The following is a 15,970-nucleotide window of genomic DNA, read 5'->3' as shown; positions in this document are numbered from 1 at the left end:
TGTATTAGACTTGTCCTTAGTACTGGGGAATCCTACAGGTATTTAAATGACAAAGAGTATAAATATAGATGAAGGTCAGTCCTACGTCACGAATGCTGGCATGGAGCTCCGATTAGGGAAAGTTCCCGCTTCGGTGGAACGCCCTCTTTTGTGACATTTCATCTCGAATAGGCGAATTTTTAACACAATTGGAAAATTCTCGATTGAGATGTAAAATTATATTTATCATTTTGTACATCGTAGTTTCAAAAGAGGATTTTTTCTCTCTTCAAGTATGAAGGTAGGGGGAGCAAAGGAAAAAATTATCTCATTGTTTATAAGTCTAAAAGAAGTTATCGAAACTTACTAGATAAAGGAAATGAATAACTGCTGTGTGAACTGCTGTAAATTAGAGGGACAATCGCTACTCCTGAAACGTGTGGAAGACAGACAAGAGACGTACCTTAGATGTGAAGACTATTAAACAACAGACATTTTGTAATGCTTCTCACACGAGTAACATAAACAGAGATTGTTTCTTGTTTTTTGTGTATAATTCAAGGGTCCGCTTTTCATTCACATTGTTTTCTTCCCTGTATACGAGATGAATGTATTTTGATAAAATCAGAGTAGTGAACTAGCTGATATCTTATTTACAATATACATTTGTAAAGAAAGAAGATTAACCAATGAAAATGTGAAATAAATTTTGGTCCTATATATTTAGAAAACAGTTTTAGGCAATTTCAGAAATGTAGAATTAATTAAGGACACAAATGTATCAATACGACATGCTTAAGCATTCACATATTGTATCTGTTGTAGGTTTAATATCAGTTTTCGTGATTTCAATAAATTGCGACAATATGACGGTTGGGTATTTTCGGTATATTCCGCCAAAGCAAACTCGACAGGACCTTTTCTGTCCAGATCATTGTAAAGACAACCATTACTTATCCCTTCTGAACCGGATACCGAAAACAATCCCATGCTGCAACTGTGAGGCTGTGCCGCGATGGACGGTGGAGAACAGGAGGACAGAACCACTGTTTGTGGAGTACTTAAATATCCAAGGATATTCAGAAATACGCACACAATCTTCATTTTCCAATATTTCTACTATATACTCCCTAATTCACATCGGAGGATACATAACCGAAGTTAGAAATATGTGCGATTTCAACACAACGGTGAAAATTGACTTGTCACGCAACAGAATAAAAACCCTAGCCGACATTCCGATCATTTGTCTCCACAAACTGGACCTCCTCAATTTCTCGGGTAACCACATTAGCTGGGTTTCAAACGATTCGTTTGCTGGTCTTTCGTCGCTCCGAGTCTTGGATCTATCCCACAACCGCATCACCAATATAGAAAAGGGGACGATCAACGATTTGTCTAATGGTCTTCTGATTATGGACTTTGCATTCAACAAGTTGGAGTCCATAAACGCCTCCAACATGATGACCCTTCGATCGTTTTGTAAACTGGACTATTCGGATAATGTGATTGACAAGATCGAAAACAATTTCAATTATTCTCTCCAGTTGACCTCAAAGTATGGTGAAGGAGGGTTTTTGAATATAAAGAACAACAAATTCACACGTTTTGTAAATTTTACTGCAGTCGGGATGGATGATGATACTTTGGTGGGAAAAGCTCTGGGTTTCACTTTCGATTTTGAAGGAATACAATGGCGATGTGATTGTCTACTATACAAGTTATTGAAATACTCAGATCAGGTCCAGCGAATTGTTGGAGAGCGAACAGAATTCAAAACTATGAAATGTGCATCGCCATCGGATCTAAAAGGAATTTCACTACTAGAACTCGCAAAAGGCAAGAACATTGATAAGCTCATTTGTAACATTACAAAAGATTGCCCAATGAGAAAATGCCATTGCTTTTATCAACCAAGCAGAAATAGGACTGTTGTCAACTGCATAAATGTCGGAATGAAACGTTTTCCTAAAGCGATTCCGTGGACAAATGGAAAATATTTTCTAAATTTTGCCAATAATTCTTTGACTAGTTTAAACGTTTCAAATATTGGGGATAAGATAGAAAAGATTGACATATCAAACAATAATATTCGTGACTTAGATTTTACTTTACTGTTACAATTCAATGCCTCTGTCACACTACATGAAAACCCATTATCCGGAAAGCTTCCGGTCACATTGAAATTGCGGAATCCTTGCAATGTGCATTTGGGTACTATAACTGTAGATTGTGACTGTGGGTCCACTTGGCTTTCCGAATGGTTAGCCATTGGACGTAGAGGACAGTGTAACGAAAGTCAGGTGAACAATATAACCTGTAAAACAACAGCTGGACAGCTTCCTGCAATCAAGTTTGATGGGAATTTTCTAGATTGTGACGCGGTAGATCACACGACGACCATTCTTGGTTCGATATTTGGTTCCCTGGCTTTTATCCTGGGTGTAACAGTGAGCGTAGTCTATCATTTTCGATACGGAATTTACATCTTGAAAAAATCATACACTTCAAAGATGTCCAGAACATTGTACCAATATGACGTGTATATACTAGCTACTGACACATCGAGTGATTTGTGTCAATATATGCTGAATATTCTTCTCCCTTTTCTCGAAACAAACCGCTATATGGTTTACTGGAGTTGCAGAGATTCAATCGCTGGAAATTTCATTGAGGAAGATATCATTACAAACACAGCCAACAGCCACTGCTTCCTCGTCATCCTAACAGAAGATTTCTTTCAGTCCGCTTGTAGTTTGGAGTGGAGATACGCATGGGTGAATTTCGCTAAAGACAACGACAGTAAGGTGATAGTAGTGAACTATGACCATGTGCGAACACAAGACTGCAAAGACGAAAAAATGCGAACCTTTCTACGGTTTGGGAAAACACTCAGTTTCGAAAATAGACAAAATGAATTATTGAACAATATCGTCCAACATATTGGTATACCACGGAACAAAATGCGTCACCAAAAGAAAACAATTCTGGATGGGATCAATGTAAAGTTTAATACCAGAATTGAAAATGACATCACATTAATTGATCTGCAGTAAAATACCGTAATTCAAATCCCAATCATACTGTATTGTTGAAAATTGGATTTAAAGCACTTTATATATACTGAATGATCTCACAAGTTTGACCTATTATACGCTTGCCAAAGAAGGTTTAATTTTTACAGCTGCGATCTGTAACTTTGCTTTCCAAATTAACGATAAACCTATTGTCATTGTCACTACAACGGTAACCGACATAGCAGTCATGACAGTTATTTGAATTGTCTGCCAATTGGTGGGTATAGTCACTACTTCCACGGGTTTTGTACTGGTCACGTGGATCTTTGACGATATGGATGACGTCGTTGTGCGTCGTTTTGATGTCTTAGTCGATGGCGTAGTTGTTAGGGTTTTTGATTTGGTGTGATGTGCTGGGTGTCGATTGTTTTTCGGCCTTCTTGTGGTCGGTGACGTAGTAATAAAACGGTTTGGTCGTGTTTGTTGGGATGTTATCGTCGAAGAGGTAAGTTTTGTTGTTTTACCATGGATTCCCTTTAGATCTTGCACTTTTGAAACCACCAATGCTGTAGAAAGCTCTGCGGAGTTGCTTTGAAATGTTGATCGTCTGGTAGGTTTTCCTGTGTTGCTTTCTAATGCAGGTGGTTCAGTGAAATTGACATTTTTGCCACTTGATTGATCATCACTTGTAAGTGCGTGTGTCCTTGTAGAAGTTTCTGAAGTGGAATTATCTATAGCTAGTATTGCCACAGAAGTTCTTAAAACTTTTGCTGACTTGGTTTGTAATACACCAGTAGGTTGTTCTGTGAAAATTGTATTTTTTCCACTGAATGGGTGATCACTGATAAGCGCGTGCGTCCTTGCTGAGTTTGCTGAAGTGGAAATGTCTAAGTTTGCCCAGGAACTAGAAAATTTTCCTGAGTTGCTATATAATGTAGGTCGTTCAGTGAGAATGGTACTTTTTTCACTAGACTGATTCTCACCTACAAGCTCATGTGTCCTTGCCAAGGTCACTGACGTGGAAATATCTAGTGCTGGCGCAGAAGTTGTTGAAAGTTCTGATGACTTGCTTTGTAGAGTTGGTAGTTCAGTGACAATTGTACCATTTCCACTATATTGATTGTCATTTTTTATCGTGTGGGTCTTTACTGAGGTGGAAATGCTCTCGACTTTCTTTGTATATTCTTTTACAACAGTACTTTCACGACCCATGTCTGTTAAGTATCTTGTTGAGTCTTTGCCGTTGGTGGTTTTGAATGAAATCGCTGTACCATCGGTCGTAGATACAGATGACGAGTTTTCTTTTGTATTCGTTTCAGTAGAATCAGTCGGTGATGGAGAGTTGGTTTTGGATTTGGTAGAAGTTGAAATCGCATCATGTGAAAAGGTTGGTAAGAATGACCGAAACAAAGTACTGGAATTCATGTCAATATCATTTGTTGTGGAGGATGTTGTCCTAATCGACAACTTAGGGGATGAGCTTTCAGAGTGATTAATACCAGATGTAAAATTTTGTGTTTGTTGGGCATTTTGCATGCCAAGGGAGTTTGGTTGTGTAATGACTGATTGTGTTGTAGTGGCTGCGCTGGGGTGTTCCGTCCGTGTGGTCGTTACTTCCGGTGTTGAATTGAAAGAAAGCATTGTTATAGGTATGTCGGTCGGTTTTGTTTCGGAAGTTGCTGTAACAGATTTTCTTTCATCAGATGAGCCAAGGGTAGACCCGACAAGAACATTAACGTTTTCGGTTATATTCAATGTATCAGTTGGTATTTCTGTGAATTTTTCCGCTATAGACGATCCAGTAGTGGTTTGGGAGGCGCCTGCAGTACTCGCAATGCTTTGGTAAATTTCACCAGAAGGACGTCCTGGGGAATTTTCTTGACTGGATTTAGAATCATTTTGGGTTACTGTCGTATGAGATGGACTTGCTGTATTCTCTGTTGATTCCTCCGTTAAGAAAACTTCAGTGGGTGTCGATAGAGCCCCATCGGTTAGTACCGAGGAACGGGTAGCTGTGGCAGAGAATGTGTCTTTACTATTTGCTATTAACTCTATATCTGATGTTAGTCCATGAGAAGGAACTGACGTAAAATGTAAATCATGGAAGTCGGTAGACTGTGTCGACTCTTGTGGATCGTTGGTAGAAGTTGATCCACTTTCTTCGTTTCGGGAAAAAGTTGTCTCTGGGAAAGTAGGTGTGTAAGGCACGCCCTCGGAGGTAACATGGGAGGTAATTAACCCAGTAGAGGTCGAGTCAGTGTCATCTGTTGTGGACTTTGCAATTAATGTGTCTGATAAAGATAAAAATGTATCAAAACTTTTGCTGCAACTTTATAATTATATTGATCATGACTATTAGCAACATTCGATTGTACTCACGGGTAGTGAAAGAGGCATTGGCTTTCACGATTCCGGTTCCACAGGTAGCCTCGTATCCAGATTCGCAGAGTACTTCCGTATCCGTGTTATCGAGCGTTATGTCCAGTGTTAGAATGCTCTGTTGTTTGAAATGGCATTGATCAGAGGACACGGGCTTCGTTGTGACGTTTTCATGTATAGCTGCAAATGTCGCATCTTTCTTCCGTTTTATACACCATCTGATTTCCTAGATTCAATTGAAAATTGGCGCAATTTAGAGTATATTCAATCTATTGGCTATTCAACTCTGAAGAAAACCTGCATATCAAAATTCAGTTCCAGAAAATCTTTGGGTAAATATGGTTTGTTTGTACATTGTTTAAAGTCCCGCTCGAATTTTTTTTTACTCATATGGAGACGTAAATATGGTTTGTAAATTAAAATAGATGTACATGTATATATAGAAATGTGTTTGCCTATAATATTGTGTGAATATTAAAGCAAATGTCAATAAATCATACATGTCCTTTTTTATTTCAACACGGATGTTCGTCAGTAGATGTATAAAATGTTGAGTTATTGCTTATTGTAATTTACAAAATTTATTAAAAAAATTTTTGGTACTCAATTACATTTGCAATGCCATACCGCGTAAATATTTGATTAAACGTGTTCCAATTTTTTGTTGAGTTTTTTAGTGTACATTTGTATACTGCAGAAATTCTGATTCAGAAAGCATTGTTATTTTGAGGTGCAGTATATGTTTTTCAGACAGGATTGTGAATTTTTAAATGAAAGGTGAAGATAACGAACAGTGATCAATCTCATAACCCCTATAAGGAATACAGAATAAAGAGCTGGACAAACACGGACCCCTGGACATACCAGAGGTGGGATCAGTTGTCTAGGATACGTTTTTGTGGTAAATTGTAAACCGTTAGCATACTAATTTTTGAGTCAGTGGTGGTTTTCAATCTGATTAAAATTAAATCTTTCACGCTGCCGCCAGAAGCGTGAAAGACACAATTCACTTGAATTTCGGTAATTTTATGTTTATATTTCATTAAAAAAAAAAAAAATCAAACCAAATACTAAGAATTCTTATATCAAATCGATGAATGCAAACCCAAATCATTACGAACAAAATATGAAATAAAAGTCTGAAAGAAAAAATTTTTAATTCGTGATTTGGTTTTTATTTGATAATTTAGTTTTTATTAGTTGCGGTTTTGTAATCATTAATATGGTTTTCAATATAATAATTTGCTTTTATCTAAGGTTTTATTAGGTTAGTTTTTCAGTTTACTTAATGTTGCACCAAAATGATATTTTTTCTCTCGATATAAGTGTGTTTACTGTATGTATTGAAACCTTTGTGATTCCTCTTACAGAATTCAGATAAGCATCTCCAACACAGTGTAAGTAAAGACGTGTTCCCTCGGAATAATTCCGTGAGTTTAGATTAAGTCCCTTGGTGTCATAAAACAAAATGGGTCCCATGCTCTCTGGCGGCTCTGAAAAAAAAAAACATTTAAAAAAGCATCCAGTTTGTGTTTGAACTAATTGTACGAAAATGCAAGAATCCTCAACGATTAAACTGGTTGGTTTGTTTTTTGGTTTTGTATTTTTTTTTTATTTATTTTTTTTTTTTTTTGAGTGTAGAAAATTCCAGACGCTTACTTGTAATCACCACAGCTGCTTCTTGGCGACTTATAGTAACAACTATATCAATGTCGTTTTTTATGACACTCATGAGGCATATATACACTCCGGAATCCTCTGGACATTTGATTTCATTTCTGTCTATCACAAAAAATAGTCCGGGGTTATCCCGTAAATTGAGAGAGCCTGTAACATTAACTCCTGGTCTGCTTCTAAACTCTTCATCCTGGACATGGATTACATTGTGATCAATGGATACCAGCGATTTCTCATTCGTTCCAGAACTATCTCTCTTGTTGAGACTGATGCTAAAATTGCTGATGACGCTGAATACGGCGATTTCCGGTAGTCTGGCACGTGGTACACGGCATTTAACAACCAAGTCATCTTTTCCCGCTCTCACTTCCTTCGCTACTTCTGTTTCTATCCAACTGAATGCATCTGTAATTAGAAATTTAGAACGCATCAGTAATAAAGACAATTTTATATGACATACTAGTATTACTCGACACCACACTCCTCCCCATATATCGCCAACACACAGTCACCGTCCTCACATCGTGACGTATATTAGTATTAGAGAAACGTTTCTAAAACGCATTGCTTTTAAAAATAATGTTTGTCCTTAAAGTGCTAGTTACCTAGACCAGACAATCCAAGCAAAATGGCAGAATGTAGCAGTAAACATGGACGAAACCTGTCAATTAAAATAGAATAGAAAAATTATGCTGTGGAATAAAGACATTTCATAATGGAGGAGCAATTGCGAACTATGAAAGCGTACGAACCGAACATACATCACGCCAAGACGTATGCAAGAAGAATCCAAGAGGACGATCGTGGAAATGAATGGATGATCATGACTTGAAAAGAGTTTTCCACCCGAGTTCATTACCAGTATAATCGATTGGACTGTGTCATATGTACTATTAAAGTTATCTACGTGGATTTTGTTGACTTAATACCAAATAAATCCATGGCGCAAGTAATTGTCTTATCTTCTCAAACTCCCCGAGACTCTAGGTGGTGTTAACTTTGATTAAGTATGTTTATAAGACAATTTATCTAACGGTGCTGAAATGAATTAATTCTGAATATGAGTTTTGAATACCATTCGAGTCTCCGAGGGGACACTATGGGACTCCTCCTGACGTCATATGTATCGATTTTAAGGATAAGCCCGGAGTTTCTGGTGCATTTTTCATCAAATCAAATGGCTACTTTCCCAGACCAAAGCATAGTAACCTTTTCTGCCATCCCCTACATGATAACATCCTTGAGATCTGAAAATAGTTCTAGAAACTACCCCTTCGAAAAGCATGTGTGAAACATAATGCCAATCATATGGTGCATTTAGGGTGAGCAGTCAAGAATACGTGTTTTCACTGCGCGGAATAATTCAAACGGTGCGCGCATCTCTCATCAATTGAATTGACTCGCGCATCAATATAGTGGAAGTAGTGTACTGCTCGCCAAAAATAATTTAGAACTCTGTATAAGTGATTTGATGATCTCTTTAATTCAATTGAAAATATTTTTAATTCATTACAACGATTTTGTAAAAAGAATTAATACGCGCCGCGCATCAATTGTTAAAAGAAATTATTAATTCAATTGTGAATATGTTGAATTGAAGATATCTCTAAATAAAAATATTTGCTCCCTCTAAATTAATTTTTGCTCACGTCATAATGATATTATTAATTTAATTGAAGAGAGCGATAATTCCGTGCACTAATTGAATTGAATTAATGCGCGTAACAATTCAATTGTTGATATCATGATTCATTTGAAGCGCGCATTATCAGCAGAATAATATATGCTATCAACAATTCAATCAATGTGCGCAATAATTGAGAATTTAAGATGTTATTAATTAATTGGGGAGATCTTTAACTGAATTGTTGTGCACATGATATAAATTAATGATTGATATCTTCAATAATTAAAGACGTCTTCAATTCCTTGAGAGTTTTATTAATCTATTATATTATATATCGCCAGATAGAGAGTGTGGTAATGATCACTGCCGGCGGAAATGTTTCACGATCATTGTCGGAATTGCTTTCGGAATTCCAATCAGAGGGTATGGTAAAACTTTAAATATCTAGCGTAGGGTCCTGTCTGCTTCGGTTATTCACGCTGATAACTGGTACATTCTTATGTAGCAGATGGTCTTACTGGACTTCTCCATGGAGCAAATACCAGCTACTTTTATCACTCACGACAACTCTTGATTTTTTTTTTTATATTTCCTATCAAAAAGCTATCAAAACTTAGCATGATATCTGGAAATATCTGGCAGGTAGTAGACCTTGCTTTTTTCAAAATATGTATACTGTACAAACTTATCTGATCTGCAAAGTAAACACACAGCTACTTGATTTTATTTTGATATACATCTATAATCAAATATTTTACGAAAATCATTCCAGGAAACACATTTCTTTTTATTGAAACTGACCATCAGTAAGTATCTCAAGATAATTTTTGTAAATCGGACATATGCTTCCTCACTTCAAATAGTCAGTTACTAAAAGCTAACTGCCAGTAGCTTGCTTTCCGGATGATATGTAGTTGGTTACTTGTAGCCAACTTTTGTCCGACAAGTAGCCAATCACTACCGTCATTTAGCTGACTTCCAGTAGCTGACTTTACCGGGTAACAAAGAGCTGAATTTTCAGATCGAAGACTGAGGAATTTATACTGTACAATCTAAGTTTATGTCTGAGGAATATCAAACGACCATGTATCCCAGAAAAGGGATGCAGAGAAGTCAAATTTGGGTTGTTTTTTCTTCTTTAAAGTAATTCTTTCAAATCAGTTGGTACGCATGTACTTAAAAGTTTAAATCAATGCGAAATTAGCTAGCACTACGAAATCTTTTCAAAATTCTTCAGATTACATGGATTTGATTTTCAGCAAATCCAGATATAGCACGTGCTTACTCTAAACAGTTGACATTATTTACGGCGTTTAGATAAGAAAATGATAAGAAACGGTCTGTACTGTCAAGTGGGAGGACCAGTGGCGGATCAAGGATTTTATAGAACGAGGGTGGATGTTTGATAGGCAAAACAAAAACAAACGAAATTGTAAATATTCATTAAATCATTGCAAAACTAATGGAATACACTGTAGAATTTTCATACTGAGGCCAGAAGCCAAAACGGATTTTGAGATAAGATTAAGGACAGTTCAGTTCAAAGGAGGACTCCCTTCCCCTAAATCCGCTCCCTCTATAATGACGAATGTATCCCCCTGTACAAAACGTTGAATTGTGATATCGACATGAATAACGTTTGGTAGCTCTGCAACTTCAGATATTGTAAAAGGTACTCTTAAAAGCAATAATTCCTATCATTTGTGTTGTACCAAATTTGTACCTGCATACGTCGATAATTGATGCCGTTAAAGAGTGATTGAATAATCAATCAATCAATAATCATATGCATATCTAAATGTATATCATTTTGCAAACTCTTTGACCTTATGTATACAGTATATATTAAATGATACCAAGGTAGCGTGGTGTGGTTGCATACAACGTGCGCCGGTCAAGAATAATAGTAATTTAACACACTGTGGAACTGTAGGCATACTCAGCTGACCTAGAGTAGATAGCAACCAAAACATTTGAACCAGTGCTATATCTAAAGGACGATTTCATAAACAAAATTACACAACCACAAGAAAACCATGCCTTCAGCCACGTGAATGGAAAGAGGTTCCAGAAGGAGTGTTTTCTCCCTTTTTATGCAAAAAAGTATCATGGGAAATTGTAAAAGGGCTGTAGTACTCACAAAGTCAGAAGTCAGTTTATTTATGTAAACAATATTTTGAATCGTCCATAAGATATGCAAGAAAGAATTAATCCTTCTCCCGATCAGGACCTCATAGAAGTTCTTTAAATAGAAGGGTTCTGTGATACAAGCAGGATTGAATCTGCATTTCTCTCAACCAGTCACCATGATGTTACTTGTGGTCGTCGCTTCCATCGTAGCTGTGTCCCAGGCGCAAGTGTTTGGAGGTCTCGGGTGTCCAACCACCACAACCAAGGACAATTTCAACCTCACCAGGGTAAGAGACTCCAAACTTTGAAACATTTTGAGGGAGAAATATATACAGTTTAATGTCAGACATTGCGTCAGTGTTGTTTCTTTTGTGTAGGTCCTATGAATCATTGTCTTTGTAGTATCTCGGAACGTGGTATGAAATTTACAAATTCAAAGCCAACTTCGAAAACAACCAGAAGTGCATCCAGGCTAACTACCAGCTGAAACCTGACGGTCACATTCGTGTGAACAACACTGGAGTTTCCATTAGGTATGCACTTACTTTTCTCCGATTTGGTAAATTTCTATTTTGCTAACTGTCACAGATACAGACTACAATGGTGTACTAAATCTAGATGGCGAGTTGTAATGAATGGTGGTCGTTTTTTTAAACACGAGTACGTGAATTCTTGAAAATTAGTTTTCAAATGTAATGGAAATTCCTTGCATTTATGTAGTGTACAATTAGATACATTTCTGATTATTTGAAATTGTCTGGTCTTTAGCGATGGAACCCCAAGCACAGCCATTGGTGACATTTATATTCCAGACCCAACTCTTGGATCAAAACTTAAAGTTAAATTCGCATCCGGTAAGTCTTTTCATGCAATTTGAGTTTACTCAGTATCACATCAGTCTCAAGAAATTAACCGAAATACAATTTCTATTCTTTTTCTTTCATATTTGTTTGTGATATATTTTGTTTTGGGTTTTCTGTTTGTTCATAAATACTTGCAAGTATTATTTGAAAATGCATGAATGTTAAGGAATGAAAATCGCAGACTCCTGTAAAACAAATGTTTATGAATTTTCAGCCGCCCCCTATGGAAATTACTGGGTTTTAGATACGGATTACGACGGTTACACACTTATCTATTCCTGCACTAGCATCCTTGGGATAAGCCATTTTGAATTTGGTTGGATTTTGGCCCGAACGAGGACACTCCCAGACACGACTATCCAAAAACTATTCGGAATCATGGAAGGATTTCATATAAATACACATCATTTTTTAAAGACGGATCAAAATGGTTGCTAAAGAGGGCAAAATCGTAAATGTTAAATTTTCATTAACATGTATATTAGGCTTTGTCATTAGCACTGCATGACATACAAAACTGTTTGTCCTTGTCAATTTGATGTTATGTATGTTGGTGTAGTGCACTTTGTTTTATTTGTTAACTGTTATTTTGTATTTTTTATATTTTAATTAAAATATTGAATACCATAATTGCCATATGTGATCTTTGTAAAATTCATTTTTTCTCTCTCTCACTCTCTCAGTTTACTGATGACTGGTCAAAGATATGACCGGGATGAGTAAAGTCGATTTCCCGAAAGTTGAAGATATCTCAAATCTATTTGAAGATATCTCTGGTAGTTTATGTTAATTCAATTTGATTAAAATAAAACTCTTTGATCCGTTCACGTAGATCGCTACATCCTTGTTGATTTGACGTCCCATGCATATTATCCTACATATTAAAGATGGGGTGGTTATGTCTTTGTCGTGTAACTGAAGAATGTAAATTGTAGTACGGAAACTTCCTAGCTCTTTTAATATTTTAACAACGGTGGATCCAAACACGTTGAAAAAGGGATTCGTTTTCAGTTACTGATGCAATATTACAGACCCCAAAGATCTCCAACATGTATCTCCCAACGAAATGTGTGGTCTTATTGGGTTTACCGTAAGTCATTTTGTCATACGCATTGGTTCATCAGAGTACTGGATAGGAATTGATCATGACTGCATTGGGTTTTTGTTCTTTATCCTTGAGAGCTCGTTAAGTGACAGATATCTGCTATCTCAGGCGTCAGGTTTATATAGTATTTTGCCGTTCCTTCATTATACCTTCTTCTGTAAAGGCGAGAGAAGTGAGTTATTCAAACTGGGAACCTGTGTCATAGTTCAATGACCAATTTCGTCTTAGCACTCGGCCATACCATACTTGCACTCACAATTTTAACCTTTTTTGTACCAATGGTGCATTGTAATAGTGGTTGCTTTGAAACCATGAACGGTCTATTTATCGGTAACCAATGTCAAGACGTTGGCAACCAAAGGTTAACCAATGACAACCAAAGGTTATTAACCAATGGCAAAAACCGGGATGTGTTCCCAGCTCAGACAACGGTAACTGTTGGTATAACAATGACACCAATTTTCTACCACTGGTAATTTCGCTCGTCTTCAGTCTTGCACGTGGACCGCAATCGTGGCTGAATTACCAAGACGGCTTTTTATCGGCCGCCAGGAGGCGATTATATACTCGTATGTTATGGTTATAGAAAAACGTCCTTGATTTACTGCGGGCCTACATTATAAAATAGTAAACTTAATTATATCGCAAACCTTTTCTCGGATTAATAACATCAAAACATACGACTTCTTAACACTTTACACGACCATTCCTCACGATAAATAAAAGACTAGACTTTTTGGCATCATAGACAGTTGCTTCTTCAACAAAAATGGAAAAGGGGCACATTCGTATCTAGTGATCAGTCATCCAAAAAATAATTACTTTGTTAAACAAAATGATTCCACGCACAAGTACTCTTAAGTTGAAATAAAAAATATGCTAGAGTTCCTCATTAACAATATCTTCGTAATCTTAGGTGATCAGGTCTTCCAACAGTCTGTTGGAATTCCTATGGGTACTAATTGTGCTCCTTTTGTTAGCTGACCTGTTTTTATCTTCTTATGAAGCAGATTTTATTCAAAAGTTTCTCCACGAGAAGAAAAATCTCTTGAACTTCACATTTAGATATATCGACGACGTTTTATCTATCCCTGTGAACTCGAAATAAAGGACACAACAGAGTCCTCCACATCTGCTGCATAATTAGATATTTCATTGAAAATGGAAAAAAAAAGAAAAAAAAAAAAAAAGGGAAAAAACAATAACTCAACTTTGTGACAAACGGGATGATTTCAGTTTCTCCATCGTCAACTTCCCATATTTATGTAGCAATATTCCATTATTACCTGCATGTTGTATTTATATCGCTCAACTGATTCGATACACAAGAGCTTGTTCTGGGCATGATCAGTTTTTAGATCAAAGCAGGCTACTGACAAACAAGTTGATGTTACAGGGGGTTCAACAGTCTCGTTGAAAGTCAAAATTTCGCAGATTGTTATGATTCATTTTGCCATTACAACCTATCATTCAAATACTGTCTGACGTGTTTCATACCGATTGCTAGGCCGTTCTGACGTGTTTCATACCGATTGTTAGGCCGTTCTGACGTGTTTCATATCGATTGTTAGGCCGTTCTTGGCACATTGTTCACATCTGCATCGCATTCATGGGGAAATGGCTATCATTCGAACGCAAAACATTGAAAATGTACGAATGCATCTTGATAAATATGATACGTCTATTTCAACGACTAGGAATTTATGGAGCGCCAAATTAACATAAACTCAAACAATTGAAGATATCTTCAATTATTTGAAGATATCATCAATTCACATATTGCTTTCTTTAATTGAATAATGCGAGCATTAAATCAATTATTGCTCTCATCAATTGAATTAATGCGCGCATCAATTGAATTAATGATAGCAATAATTGATTTAATGCGCGCATTAATTCAATTATTGCTCTCTTCAATTCAATTGATGAGAGCATCAATTGAATTAATGAGAGCAATAATAGATTTGATGCGCGCATTAATTCAATTATTGCTCTCTTCAATTCAATTGATGAGAGCATCAATTTCGTAGAAATGTTGCTCGCAATAATTGATTTAGAGCTCGGTATAAATAATTTGATGATCTCTTTAATTCAATTGAAGATATCTTTAATTATTTACATTGCTTTTGTATAAGGAATTTATGCGCGCATCAATTCTTTTAAAGAGAGCAACAATTCAATTAAAGAGATCATTAATTCAATTGTAGATATGTTGAATTGAAGATATATTTAATTATTTAGTTGCTCCCTCTAAAAGAATTATTGCTCTCTTCAAATGAATTAAAGATATCATTAATTCAATTGAAGAGAGCAATAATTGAATTAATGCGCGCATTAAATCCATTATTGCTCTCATCAAATGAATTAATGCGCGCATCAATTCAATTATTGCTCTCATCAATTGATTTAATGCGCGCATTATATCAATTATTGCTCTCTTTAATTGAATTGTTGATATCATTAATTCATTTGAAGAGATCATTAATTCAATTAAAGCGCGCATCAATTCAGCAGAAGAATTAATGCTATCATCAATTCAATTAATGCGCGCAATAATTCAGAATTGAAGATATCATTAATTATTTGAAGAGATCTTTAATTGAATTGTTGCGCGCATCAAATGAATTGATGGTATCTTCAAATAATTGAAGATATCTTCAATTATTTGAGTTTATGTTAATTTGGCGCTCCATAGGAATTCCGACAAAAATAAAAGTAGTAAATATAAGAAATAAATTCCATTTTTAAAAACACATGAGGACATGGAATTTATACAGCGCCAAATTAACATCCATGTATACTCAAATAAATGAAAATCTCTTAATTATTTGAAGATAATGATAAAAGTTATATATGTAGCGCCTTATATAAAACCATTTACTCCAAGGCGCTTTACAAGGGTGAGAAGAGAAATGCAACGATAAAACACAATTAATGAAATTTAAATATCAATGTGACTGTATTAATGATTGTTTGTCTGCTCTATTCTGTCGAGATTATGTTATATACATGTACAGAATGTATATCCAAGATGACAGCCAATATGGTTTTAGTATAACTGAACTGCGCGTCTCAAATTAATTAACGATATTTTAAAAAATCATCTATATATCTTCAATGAATTAAAGATATCTTTAATTATTTGAGTTTATGTTAATTTGGTGTTCCACTATGAAAGGAATGTAACACTTCA

At 35.9% G+C, this 15,970-nt stretch overlaps 2 protein-coding genes across 2 annotated transcripts; one reads left to right on the top strand and one right to left on the bottom strand.

The window, feature by feature from the left end:
* Nucleotides 1-2,723: 2,723 nt before the first annotated feature.
* LOC125664823 (mucin-2-like) lies at nt 2,724-7,956 on the bottom strand. Its single transcript, XM_048897627.2, has 4 exons — nt 7,035-7,956; nt 6,744-6,868; nt 5,376-5,601; nt 2,724-5,287 (listed from the first exon to the last, which is right to left on the bottom strand). Exons 1-4 carry the CDS (start codon nt 7,480-7,482, stop codon nt 3,129-3,131), a joined length of 2,958 nt encoding a protein of 985 aa, XP_048753584.2. The 5' UTR covers nt 7,483-7,956; the 3' UTR covers nt 2,724-3,128.
* Nucleotides 7,957-10,736: 2,780 nt separating this feature from the next.
* LOC125664824 (apolipoprotein D-like) lies at nt 10,737-12,302 on the top strand. Its single transcript, XM_048897628.2, has 4 exons — nt 10,737-11,096; nt 11,212-11,342; nt 11,578-11,663; nt 11,887-12,302. The coding sequence occupies exons 1-4, from the start codon at nt 10,986-10,988 to the stop codon at nt 12,108-12,110; spliced, it is 552 nt and encodes a 183-aa protein (XP_048753585.1). The 5' UTR covers nt 10,737-10,985; the 3' UTR covers nt 12,111-12,302.
* Nucleotides 12,303-15,970: the final 3,668 nt, after the last annotated feature.

Source organism: Ostrea edulis, chromosome 1, assembly GCF_947568905.1.
Source record: "Ostrea edulis chromosome 1, xbOstEdul1.1, whole genome shotgun sequence".
Lineage (NCBI taxonomy): Eukaryota > Metazoa > Mollusca > Bivalvia > Ostreida > Ostreidae > Ostrea > Ostrea edulis.
The sequence above is the reverse complement of the archived record's forward strand: the minus strand, read 5'-3'. Positions and strand labels throughout refer to the sequence as shown.

Bases quoted from the DNA above. Each gene is read 5' to 3' on its own strand.
- LOC125664824 (XM_048897628.2), top strand. From the start codon at position 10,986: ATGATGTTACTTGTGGTCGTCGCTTCCATCGTAGCTGTGTCCCAGGCG. The intron at 11,343-11,577 runs GTATGCACTTAC...TCTGGTCTTTAG, and splicing joins AACACTGGAGTTTCCATTAG to CGATGGAACCCCAAGCACAG. The intron at 11,664-11,886 runs GTAAGTCTTTTC...ATGAATTTTCAG, and splicing joins TAAAGTTAAATTCGCATCCG to CCGCCCCCTATGGAAATTAC.
- LOC125664823 (XM_048897627.2), bottom strand. From the start codon at position 7,482: ATGCGTTCTAAATTTCTAATTACAGATGCATTCAGTTGGATAGAAACA. The intron at 5,602-6,743 runs GTAAGAGGAATC...AATTGAATCTAG, and splicing joins GAGATGCTTATCTGAATTCT to GAAATCAGATGGTGTATAAA. The intron at 5,288-5,375 runs GTGAGTACAATC...TATCTTTATCAG, and splicing joins CAATGCCTCTTTCACTACCC to ACACATTAATTGCAAAGTCC.